The sequence below is a fragment of the Herpailurus yagouaroundi genome, unplaced genomic scaffold, assembly GCF_014898765.1.
Source record: "Herpailurus yagouaroundi ecotype Mexico unplaced genomic scaffold, PumYag 28, whole genome shotgun sequence".
In the NCBI taxonomy this organism is placed as follows: domain Eukaryota; kingdom Metazoa; phylum Chordata; class Mammalia; order Carnivora; family Felidae; genus Herpailurus; species Herpailurus yagouaroundi.
The window spans coordinates 77,686,494-77,699,896 of record NW_024412376.1 but is presented as its reverse complement, the minus strand read 5'-3'; the positions used below and the strand labels follow the sequence as shown (position 1 = coordinate 77,699,896).

Below are 13,403 nucleotides of genomic sequence, written 5' to 3'. Positions count from 1 at the left end.
AAAACCAACAACAACAAACCTTTACGGTCTCTCTCATGAAAACTACGTTATGAGACATTCTGTCACACAAATTGTTCTTAGTTTATCTTCTTAGTTCATAATTTCCCAGGAATTCTGGTCTGCATGTGATCTTCACAAGTTGATAAAGTTCTGGACAAAAACTAAAAATATTCAACATTTCAATTAGTCCTCATCACTTCCATGAAGGTTAAGTGAGGGATTTTCAACCAACTTTTTTCAAAACCCAGAATCCACAGTCGGGCAACAACTGACATAGGGAACCCAGGGAAGAGAAGAATTTCACGGACACAAACAACTCTACATAAAGTTTTCTTTGCCATTTCTGAAAGTTACATTATTGTAAGAGTGGGAGATCTTTTTTACGTTGTAGGTGTTGACTATTCTGCTCTGCCACCGCATTTACCGCTGAAAACTGTCCAGTTTTGGAGGGCCAGAGGACAACATCCAACAGACTAATGTTTTTTACCCTTATTGGATGCAACAGGGCATGCTGAGCTGGTTCCCAAGGCCGGCATCACTAGATTCGGCTCACAAACAGTGACAAACAGCAGCGGCACGCACTGTCCACCATGATGCTCCAGGCATGTGGCTGGGTGCACGCACCTTGCTTCCACCCTGGAAACACCCCTCTCCAGAACCACACTGGACACTGGGGAATGTGAACTCACTCCTGCTGAAGAGACACTCAAAGTAAGAACTGAGAACAAATATTTCTATGTATCACGTCTTCCTTCCAACCACACCCTAGATTAAGAGAACAAATATACAGGGGCGCCTGGGTGGCGCAGTCGGTTAAGCGTCCAACTTCAGCCAGGTCACGATCTCGCGGTCCGTGAGTTCGAGCCCCGCGTCGGGCTCTGGGCTGATGGCTCAGAGCCTGGAGCTTGTTTCTGATTCTGTGTCTCCCTCTCTCTCTGCCCCTCCCCTGTTCATGCTCTGTCTCTCTCTGTCCCAAAAAAATAAATAAACGTTAAAAAAAAAAAAATTAAAAAAAAAAAGAACAAATATACAAATAATTTGTGAGAAAATCTAAGTGTCTCCAAGGAACTTGTTTGAACATCAAAGAGTAGTATCAATACTATGAGCTCAAATTATTTTTTTAATGTTTTGTGTACTCATGCAGCCATGAGCACATTTGGGATGAATACATTTTTAGTAACTTGCTACATTATATGCATGGACATGGAGGCTATAATAACTTTCCTTTCAAGAAAGGGGAATTTTTTTTCATTTTGAATCAAAATCATTTTTTTCATTACAAGCATTACCCATAACTGTTCCCTTTTCAAAATTCACATCCAGCAATATTTTTTTTTTAAATTTTTTTTTTCAACGTTTATTTATTTTTGGGACAGAGAGAGACAGAGCATGATTGGGGGAGGGGCAGAGAGAGAGGGAGACACAGAATCGGAAACAGGCTCCAGGCTCCGAGCCATCAGCCCAGAGCCTGACGCGGGGCTCGAACTCACGGACCGCGAGATCGTGACCTGGCTGAAGTCGGACGCTTAACCGACTGCGCCACCCAGGCGCCCCTCCAGCAATATTTTTAAATGAATTCAGCCTCCCAACTTAAGTACAAAATTCTTCCAATGCTTAACTAAAGTCAAAAAAAATTCAAGAGGTTGCTACCGTTTTTCCCTTCCAAAATAAAAAAAAAAAAATACATCAAGTGAATATTTTTTGAATCAGCACAAACATAACAGCACGAATCAAAAGAAACATGGAACATTTGCTCAAAGAATGCAAGTTCTATATAGATTCTATGTGTAGAGAGAAGAGAACACTCTACAAGGAATACAAAAAGAATTTTTGAAATGCAGACACAGCCAGTTTCTAGCACATTCTACTGACAAATCTTTTCAGTTTCCAAAACCACTGCCAAACATCTAAAAGGAGCAAAACCACCTCAAAGTGAGACAAGATATCTGGACAACATAACGTGAAGTCCCAGCCACATGAGCTATCCATTCTATTTGGGATTCATTAGGATTTCCAGAAACACAGTCAGCTGTTAGGAAACAATGTGTTCTTCTTCGCCTTGTACACAGAAAACTTTTTATTGCAGGGAATTTCCTCTAAAACAAAAATAGACCACAAGCCAGGCCACGAGCAAGAGTTTATATACCTAAACCCCTCACGTCCAATCTTAAGAGCACCACAGTCACCCAGCTTTTAAGGATAAAGGGAATACAGGGGAAGCTCTTCAGTAGGGGGTCATTAATTCACATGCTACCAGGAATCACCTAGATCTAGAAATATTGAAATATTATGAATGTTTAAATATTAACTTAATTCAAAACTATTACATGGGTATTCAAAAGTGGGTTTTTTTTGTTTTTTTTTTTGCTTGACTAAACACAATCTAAGAGCTAACACACTGTATCTGTAATCTTTGTTCAAAAGAACAATTGTTTGCTTTTATCTGGAAACTGGCAGACAGAACATTCACTACCTGAAAATAGTAGTAATTTGCCTTCTCTTTTTAATCTTCCTAAAGAACTGTGAACACCTTAATAAACATTGTGATTCCACATTCTAAGTTTTGCCTTTAAGTATTTTCTGCACTTTTTTCTTCAGCCAAATCTGCTCAACAGACTTGAACACTACAGCTCATTCATATTTTATGTAACTATTAAATTTCTATTATCTAAACTACATGCATCCAAAGCATGAACACCAAACGATATTCTGGCAACACTTTAAAACTGAGCTGTGAAGTCAGGTTTTTATGTGCAGTATAAAATCCATTTAGAGCACTAAACCACCATTTCATAAAAAGACAAACCTTTAAATAATTTATAGCACTAGTAAATCTAGAGTTCCTAGCAGATTTAAAAACAGTATTTAAAATATCACTTTAGATTAAAACCAGCAGCAAGAATCCTACTTCCTTATGTCATAACACACCAAGTTAAATGCAATCCCGGCAGGCCATCTAGTGACCATTCAAGGGTTTGGGGAAGAAACTTAAATCCAAAATCCTCAGCATTTTTCAGTGCCTTCTACTTTCTTGAATAAAATGTGAAGATACACCAACAGAAGCACATTAAGAAAATAAAGATGCTCTGACCAAACGCTTGAGAAATGAAATAACGAACACATTTCCTTATTCCAATTATAGTACAAAGACCAGACAGAAAGAGAAGTAAGACAATCCAGGGACGACTGAGAATATGCAACATTATGCTGATCAAAATACCTATCATCCTAAAATACCCCTTGTACAGAACATTAAAAACAAATTTTTCTTGGACAGCGAAACCAGTGCCATATCTCAAAGAACGTTAAAGAAACAATACCTGGTAGAATTCATTTCGGGAGAGTCTCTCCAAAGCAATACCAAGCATCAGATAGAAAAATTCCTTTGCTAGCTATCATGGAGACAGCACTTCTCAAACAGCTGGATCGTCTAGAAAGCCGCAACCATGCTATCCCTCTCTGCTCCAATAAAAAGTCTGCCATGGGGGCGCCTGGGTGGCTCAGTCAGTTGAGCATCTGACTTTGGCTCAGGTCATGGTCATGATCTCACAGTCCGTGAGTTCAAGCCCCGTGTCGAGCTCTGTGCTGACAGCTCAGAGCCTGAAACCTGCTTTAGATTCCCTCTCTCTCTCTCTCTCTCTCTCTGCACCTCCCCCACTCATGCTCTGTCTCCCCCTCTCTCAAAAAATAAACATTAAAAAAAAAAAGTCTGCCATATATTACAATGGGAACTATATATTTGGGTTTTGTCCCTGGTTCCTGGCACAGAGTCCTTAAAATTCATGGAATCTCCTAACTGGAAAGTGTGTTTGATATGATAATGTGATGATTCCAGACTAAGGGGGTCCTCAAAAAAGACCACACCATACTTAGATTAGAGCGTTGGAACTTTCAATTCTGTCCCCAGAACTCTGGGCTGGGGAAGAGGCCGGAAACTGAGTTCAGTCACCAGTGGCCAAAGACTTAATCACGGCTATGTGATGGAACCTCCATAAAAGCCCTAACGGTTAGATTCAGAGAGGTTCTGAGTTGGTGACAACATGCCCACAAAGGGCATGGAAGCACCACGGCTCTCCCTGCCCCATACATCTCTTCCATTTGGCTCTTCCTGAGTTGTATCCTTTATAATAAACTGGTAATGGTAAGTAAAGTGCTTTCCTAAGTTCTGTGAGCTGAATTATTCAACCAGGGGATAGGGGGTCTGGGTAACCCCTGAATGTACAGTCAGTCAGGCAGAAATGTAGGTGTCTGTTTGCAGCTGGCATCTGAAGTGAAGGCAGTCTTGTGAGACGGAGCCCTTCACCTGCAGTGTCCAAAATAACTCTGGACAGTTAGTGTGAGAACAGAATCGAATTGCTAGACACCCAGTTGGTGTCAGAGAATTCCACAATTAGTTGGTAAGAGAATAAGACAAACCAACCTCAAAAATCTAACAAACTGAGGAACCCGAAAAAGAAACAAAATGTACTTAGCTTTATTATTTTAGAAATAAGATTTTCTTCTATGGCTTAATAACCCAAGCCACTCATTTACTATTTAGATTTAGGTGTCAGCACATAAGTAAATTGTAATTCATCTCGCACGATGTGCCCCAGCTTTCCAAGTTAAATTAGGTAACTGACAATCACTTGTTATTTCACACTACATGGAATAGGCATTTCACACTAATCAGAGACAGGCACAAGCAATTTACGTCTTAACAAGGTCAACATTCCTTCCAATTCAGACAGTGCTGCCTCTGATCTGCGCTGAAGTACTCTGAAAGTAGGCTAAAAAATATGAACTCCTTCTAAGACCCAATACTCTCAAGTTCTCATTCCCAACTATGCTTAGGGAAAAAAAAAAATGGTCAAGGAATGTGAAAAAGACCCACAGAAAAGACTGATACTTCAGACACAAACGAGAAATGGAAAGAATCTAGGTAAAAGGCAAGGCAGTTGGGAGAAGAATGGGCTCTTGGATGGCAGAATCCAACACACCGTGTTCAAATCTGACTCTACCCCCCGCCCCGCCCCGCCCCGCCCCGCCCCCGTCCTGGGACAAACAGCTTCACTTCTCTGACTTGTTTCCGCATCAATAAAATGAGGAAAATTATAACTTACTTCTCAGAGTTTTGATATAACATTACATGTATTTTTTTTTTAATTTTATTTATTTTGAGAGAGGAAGAGACAGCATGAGTCGGGGGAGGAACAGAGAGAAGGGGAGAGAGAGAATCCCAAGTGGGCTCCATGCTGCCAGCTCAAAGCCAATGCAGGAGCTCGAACCCAAGAACTGTGAGATCATGACCTTAGCCAAAACCAAGAGTCAGATGCTTAAGTGACTGAGCCACCCAGGCGCCCCCAACATCAAATGTATTAATGCTACCAGAACAACTACTGAAGGCCTTGCCTATGTGGGAATTCTCTTGGACTTCTATCTTTGCCTGCCACTTTCCCTTCTAGTGCACACAATTCTATTCATACGAATAATGCTGGTTAGTGCACAACCTCTAACTTCATATCCTCACTCCTTGCTCTCAGCACAGCACTCGACATTGTCATCCCCTTCACTTCCCAGCCTAGATTTGTGCAACCAGCTCTACCCTGACCTCCCATGAGCCACCTCTGGAAAACCCCACAAATGCCTCTGTGATGACAATGAGGTTGTGCTGCATGTGCCACCCTGGACCACCAGGGAGGATCTGCTTCGGAAGGTGCAGACCACACGGAGTTCCCCTGCCATCAGGGTGCAGCAGGCAAATGGACTCCTTGCATCACCAACCATCAACTCCAAGCTGAACGTCAGGTGCTTACTGGTTTACCCATATGCCCTAATGTTCGTCTGAGGTTCAACTTTGTGGGGGGAAAAAAAAAACAATCAAAGGAGAATAAGTGTCAGAACAGAAGTAGTCATGTACGGGTGTGTATTTCTTCCCTCAACTACATTCATAAATTCTACATCATGCTAATAAAAGAAAACATGAATTTATACGTTCTAGTCTACAACTATAAATAATGGTAATTAAAACCAAAAATTAAGATCCATGAGGCAGAATTTTTACCGTTTAATACAATGCCACATCCCCAGTGCTTTACAACAGTACCTACTACGTAAGACGCTAAGTATATGTTAAATTAACTAACAGAATCGGGGTGCCTGGGTGGCTCCATCGGTTAAGCATCCGACTCTTGATTTCAGGTCAGGTCATGATCTTGTGGTTTGTGAGTTCAAGCCCCATATGGAAGGACAGTGCAGAGCCTGCTTGCGATACTTTCTCTCCCTCTCTCTGTCCCTCCCCCATGTGTGCTCTCTCTCAAAAAGAAACAAACATTAAAAAAATTTTAAATTAACAGGCTCAACCAGGTAAAACACAGAAATACACACTTTTAATGAGAAGTGAAGTCCTATCTTTTCCCCAAATGAGGGTGATACCAAAAGAAAGCAATTGCATTAAGAAGCCATTTGCATTTCTTCTGTCACCACTGAGCTTTAGGATAAAAATAAAAATTTTTTCATGGGGCACCTGGGTGGCTCAGTCAGTTGGGCATCTGACTTTTGATTTCAGCTCAGGTCATGATCCCAGGGTCATGGGATCAAGCCCTGCATCGAGCCCTGCACTGAGCATGGAGCCTGCTTGGGATTCATTCTCTCTCTCTCTCTCTCTCTCTCTCTCTCTCTCTCTCTCTCTCTCTCCCCTCCCCATCCTTGGCCTCTCCCTTCTTGCATACTTGCATACTCCCTACTTGCATACTCCCTTCTCTCTCTAAAAAATAACAAATAAATAATTTTTCAAGAGAAAATTTCCCCATCTTAAACTAATATAACCAGAACACTTTTCTGGTTATAGATTTAATTACACTGCACTTTAGGTATGATGAGAACACTGTTGAAAGTAAAAGCCAGAGGCAAATGGAAATGAATCCTAGGAATTCATACACCCAGAATCCTAGGTATAAAATACAATATGTCCATAAGCGAATTACTTAGTATCTCTAAAACACCTCAGGGGTTTACTGTATTGAATAAAACCAGAGTACTTACACAAAATACTCAGCACAAAGACCACTTGGGAAACTGTCACATCACAGTCAAGTGAGAAGTAGCTGAAAGCTAAACTAGGAGAAAGGTCACTTCCACCCAGATTCTAACAATCAAAACAAATATTTTAAAAGATACAAAGCAGGGTGCCTGGGTGGCTCAGTAGGTCAAGCTTCTGACTTCAGCTCAGGTCATGATCTCATGGTTCGTGAGTTATAGCCCCAAATAGGGCTCTCTGCTGTCTGAAGCCCGCTTCAGATCCTCTGTCCCCTCTCTCTCTGCCCCTCCCCTGCATGAAAGCGTGTGTGCACTAATATAAACATTTAAATATATTAATAAATAAAAGACACAAAGTCCCACACATATGACCCTTAGATACTCAGTAAATGTTAGTTTTTTTATCTAGACAGAATGAAACTGTCCAATCATCGACTGTCTAGCAGGTACAACATAGACTAACTACCATCTATAAAGAAGAACAATTAGTATAATTATTGATTAGGGGCAAACACATTGGAAGCAAGGCTTTAATTAAAGCCACAGACACTAAAGCAAGCAACAGCACCAAGAAAAAAACAGTAATAATACTGTGGCAGAATAAATACATAAGGACAATAATAAGAAAATACGTAGCTTGGAACCAAACTGTGGAGAACCTTGAACACAGATCACCTTAACTCTATAAACCGTGGGAAAATCAGTAAATTCTTTAGAGTAAAAAAAACAAAACAAAACAAAACCTAGACTACACTTTAGACAGATGACTCTGTGAATGATACAGGATGGAAGAGAAGGCATATCAGGGGCGCCTGGGTGGCTCAGTTGGTTGGGTGTCTGACTTCAGCTCAGGTCATGATCTCACAGTTCATGAGTTCAAGACCCGCATCAGGCTCCCTACTGTCTGTTCAGAGCCTGTTTCGGATCCTCTGTCGCCCTCTCTCTGCCCCTACCCCACTCACACAAGCTCACTCTCTCTCTCTCAAAAATAAACATTAGAAAAAAAATTTTTTTTAATCTTTAAAAGGCATATCAAACTGGAGATGGGGTGACCAGTTAAGGAAATATCAGGTAGTACAAGCTGAAAATCATACGGGGGCAGTTTACCCTCAATTTTTAACTACTGGGGACGGGGGAACTGCAAAAGTCCTGGGCATGACAGGCACTACCTGAAGTCTGTGTTTTCATTTCACAGAATCATGGTTAAAACCCAATTTAACACTAAACACAGGGTGAGATCCTGGATCAAATCCTAGTACAGGACAGTACCTTAGTGGAAAAACCTGTGAAATACAAGTAAATTTGTCATGTAGTTTACAGTATCTTACCAGGGTCAATTTCTTAGTTTTGAGAAATGTTCTATAGTCATGTAAGGTATGAAAATAATAGGAAACTGGGTGAAGGATATAAGGAACTCTCTGTACTCTTTTACATTTACAGAAAAGTTGTAAAATTTTCTCAAAATAGTTTTAAAAAACAACAAAATCACCCGCTCACTACAGAAAAAGAAAACAAAAAGCCTCTATGTAGGTGAAGGGTCAAACCCAAAGGATGCTATTCTATGTAGGGCCTCAAAGAAGTGGTTAGGAATGAAAGTAAAGACAGAAGGGAGATGACACAGCACCCATCACACACTAAGTTTAATAGCCCCATATAAGTATCTGAACTACCTGGTTTTAACTGGAGTCCCTAAAATGGCTTCAGAGATTCATGAGCCCCCTACATTATATATGAGAGTATCAATGTGTATTTCCCTGAGGTTCTATAAAACAATTCAGAATCACTGACTAGAGGGACACCTCAGTGGCTCTGTCTGTTAAGCATCTGACGCTTGATTTCAGCTCAGGTCATGATCTCACAGTTCACGGGATCAAGCTCTGCTCTGTGCTGAGCATAGAGCCTGCTTAAGATTCTCTCTCTCCCTCTGCCCCTCTCCCCCACTCGTTTGCTCTCTCTAAAATAAAAAAATTAAAAAAGAGCCAAATTATGATATAATTTCTGTAATGATTATCGAAGTTTAATAATTCTAAGTGTCAATATACTGGATACAACAGAGGAATGACTACACTTGAAAATAAGAGAGTAAAAATTATTAAAGCTGACAAATTAACATAAAAAGAATGAAAGCACAGAACACATAAACGCTGTGGGACAGTATTACATTGCCTAACATATGTCTAACTGGAATCCCAGGAAAAAGAGAAAGAACAGGGCAAAAGAAATATCTGAAGAGATAGTAGCCAAAAAGAGTTTTCAGAAAGTAATAAAAGAACAAGTCAAAGAACTCTAAACTGAAAGAAAAAAAACCTAAAACTGCTCAAACTGCTCAAACATACTCAAACTGCTAAAAACTAAGGAGTAAGAGAAAATCTTGAATCCAAGCGGAAATAAAAGGAAACATTACAAGGAGAGGAGCCAAGAAATGAACTTCTCATCAGAAGCAATGCAGAGGACCACAGAACATAGAACATCATCTTTAAAGTACTAAAAGGGACAAAACCCATCAACTCGGAATACTATGCCCAGTGAAAATATCTTTTATTTTTTTTAATGTTTATTTTTGAGAGAGAGAGCGTGAGCAGGAGAGAGAGAGGCAGAGAGGGAAGGAGACAGAGGATCCGAAGCAACCTCTGTGCTGACAGCAGTGAGCCCGATGAAGGGCTCAAATTCACAAACCATGAGACCATGACCTGAGCCGAAGTTGGGTGCTCAACCGAGCCACCCAGGCACCCAAAAAAATCTTTTAAAAACGAACAGGTGAGAAAGATCTGGAATAAAGCCTTTCCAAACTCATTCTTTTTTTTTTTTTTTTTTAATTTTTTTTTTTCAACGTTTATTTATTTTGGGGACAGAGAGAGACAGAGCATGAACGGGGGAGGGGCAGAGAGAGAGGGAGACACAGAATCGGAAACAGGCTCCAGGCTCTGAGCCATCAGCCCAGAGCCCGACGCGGGGCTCGAACTCACGGACCGCAAGATCGTGACCTGGCTGAAGTCGGACGCTTAACCGACTGCGCCACCCAGGCGCCCCTCCAAACTCATTCTTGTGTGCCTCCCAGAATGCTCTGTGCACACTGAAACCATGTTTCTAACACATCTCTAGCAGCTGCACCCTCTTATCCCCACTTCCATCACCGACAGTGTAAATCCCTCAAGGACAGAGACATGGCTGATTAATCTTTGTATTGCCAGTGCTTAGGACTGTGACAAAATAAGTAGTGAGCTTCCGACAGACGTCTGACTGCTGACGATGAAAGAATGGATAATGAAGAGGGAAGCCAGAGGCACAGCAGCAGGACCAGCAGCAGAGCTCAGAAGCCGATTAACAGGAAACCCAGACAGCAGAAAGACGAAGCACAGAAAACCTCCCAGGATGGGGTCTCGTGAGCCTGCAGACTGTACGCCAATACATACGGAGAAAAACATCGGAGCAGTGCCATTACGCATTCAGATTATTTCTACTCATTTGGCGAAAACATTTAGGGAAATACATTCGGGAGTTCCAGGTAAATTATCTGGCAGATATTTTATAATGTGAAAACAATTCTAAGGCCAAACATCTATAATATATCCAGACACAGGTAATGTTTTTAAGTTGATGTCTAATACATCCAGTAAGAAATACTAGATGACAGAGGATTATGGTAATAAGATCTGAAACATCAAGAGGGGGTTCAGATGCCCCAGGCCACAGTTAAAACAGAATGGGGCACAACAATGCATTGTTGTCTGTGTACCACTAAACAGGAGTTCCTGCACAGCACTAGGCAGCAAAGGTGGGGACACCGTGACTAGGAGAAAGAGTAACAACTGACGCCCACCCAAAGGCCAGGTCCTCCCTGAGTTAAGTGCATGACCCTCCACTGGGCCCATGGAAGTGTGAAGAAAGGAGCAGGGAAAGAAAGAAAAAGAATTTCTAGGGGGCACCTGGTTGGCTCAGTCAGTTGAGCATCTGACTCTCAGTTTCAACTCAGGTCATGATCTTACCATTTCATGGGTTCAAGCCCACCATCGGGCTCTGCTCTGGCAGCGCAGAACCTGTTTGGGATTCCCTCTCTCTCTCTGTCTTTCCCTCCCCCGCTCACTCTGTCTCTGTCTCTCTCAAATAAATTAAAATAAAAAAAGAATTACAAAAAAAAGAATTAAAAAAAAAAGAATTTCTAATTATGGAGACTGCACTAAACTCTGAGAGAATCATGTATCTAATAAATGCCTTGAGTCCTTGGGAAAATAGCCAGCCTCTTTATGCTTCTACATGCTCCGGAACCAAAGAAAGATCTTTATGTCCTGGAACCTTTCCCTTCCCAAAACTCAACCATAAGGGTATCATCATGTTGCACAGGCTAAGATCTGGGCACTCGCTAAATGTCTAGGAAAAGTTACCTGCATTATGTACAATAACGTCAGGGCGCCTGAGTGGCTCAGTCAGTTGTGCATCCAACTTCAGCTCAGGTCATGATCTCATGGTTTGTGGGTTCGAGCCCCACATCAGGCTCTGTGCTGATAGCTCAGAGCCTAGAGCCTGCTTCGGATTCTGTGCCTCCCTTTCTCTGCCCCTCCCCCACTCACACGTTGTCTCTGTCTCTCAAAAACGAATAAACATTAAATAAAAAAAAAAAAAATACAATAATACCAAGTTGTAGAGCTAAATAATCAAGGCTGAATATTCTCTATTAGGTATTTGTGTGGTAAAACTACTGGTAAAATAAAAGATTTTTTGGCTCCCAAGCCTCCTATGGTTCACGTTGACCAACGTATTTCATACTGTATACACTGGGGCCCCCACAACACCTAACACAGGGACGTACACTCTCAGAAAACTGTCAGCACCATATACTACATATTAGCATCACCTGTTTTTTTGTTTTGTTTTGTTTTTGGCGGGGGAAGATCACGAGATGAATATTATTTATTCTGATGATTCTCTCTTTGACCTTCCCTTACCCGTTCCTGTAGAAGTTCCACAACCTGCTGGACACAGTCGTTCACATCACAGGAGTCTGTTTTCAGCACCAATTCTGGAGCCTCTGGTTTTTCATACTCAGAATCGATTCCAGTGAAACCTACAAAAGGTACCAGAGCATTGAAGGGGGTAGAAATTAAAACAGGCTTGTTTCTTTGGTGCAAGTCTCTGCTATGGTGAAGTTCACATTTACGCTAACCCTTCTGAGTTACAAGGTTATAGTATTGAAACTTCTTCCTTGGGAGAAGACTTCTGATTAAACTTTTGTTTCTCCTTTAAACATGTACAGGTAATTCTCACTCACAGTTCAACAAAGTTGCCACGGACACTAAGTGAGTGACTACTGAAACCACTGGCCCCTAGGGGAAACATGGGGTCAGCTTCCCGCAAGGCTCAGTCATCACCAGATTCTTTTTGACACTTCTTTACAGTATGAAAGCTAAAACAGGAAGGCTGGGTGTCACTTTGTTCAACTTCAGCTGGGAACGTGTACTCGGGCGGGAGGACTAAAATTTTTGCCACTTTGTGTGTGTCCACAAGTGACTGCCTAAGCACCATGAGTACTCATGTGGGGGGTTAAAAATTTTAGCAGGTAGGAAAACTTGCAAATATGGAATCCTCAAATAATGAGGATTGACTATAACTTCTTCTGTCACCTTTTTTCTTTTAACTAAATGCCCAAACTGCCTATGAATAAATAGGAATAAATACCAAGTGATCCAGGGCACCTCAATGTCTCCACAGGAAGACAGAATACAGTACTTAAACCCTAGTCATAAACCAAACTAGATGAGGTTTTTTTTCCTCTCAATGCAAACACTGACACCAAGTTAATCTGTTCATTATATTCACAAGGATTATCTACAGCCAAACTGAAGCTCTGAAGGCTGCTTCTGCTACCAGGATTAAGTGTTCAAGACAAAGTAACCACTATTAGCTTAAGCAAAACGTAACTAAGGGAGCTAATCCTGTCACATCACAAAATACATTCTACAATCAAACATAATCAGTTTATGTGTCAACCACTATTTAGATTTCCCCTTTAAATATGTTACCATGTAATTGCCAAAGAGAAAGAATACAGGATGATTCCCAAGAATGGGCTAGCTGAGCTGAAGATATGCTGTTCCTATCTTACACCCTTGACATGACCCCCTACAGAAGTCATTTAAAGCTCGTCTGCCTTGAAGTGCTTAGGTCAACCTTCGGGTTAAAATGGTAAACATTACTTTAAAATCATTACTATTGGGGCACCTGGGTGGCTCAGTCGGTTGAGCATCCGACTTCAGCTCAGGTCATGATCTCACAGCTCGTGAGTTTGAGCCTCGCGTCAGGTTCTGTGCTGACTGCTCAGAGCCTGGAACCTGCTTCGGATTCTGTGTCTCCCTCTCTCTCTGCCCCTCCCCCGTTCATGCTCTGTCTCT

General features: G+C 41.5%; 1 protein-coding gene across 3 annotated transcripts in view; it reads right to left on the bottom strand.

Annotated features, from left to right (window-relative positions):
- PAPSS1 (3'-phosphoadenosine 5'-phosphosulfate synthase 1) overlaps positions 1-13,403 on the bottom strand; it is a 106,687-nt gene that overhangs the window by 62,827 nt on the left and 30,457 nt on the right. For all 3 annotated transcript variants that reach the window (XM_040476672.1, XM_040476663.1, XM_040476680.1), the window contains exon 5: positions 11,961-12,079. In XM_040476672.1, coding sequence (XP_040332606.1) covers positions 11,961-12,079 — 119 coding nt within the window. The remainder of the gene's footprint in view (positions 1-11,960; positions 12,080-13,403) is intronic.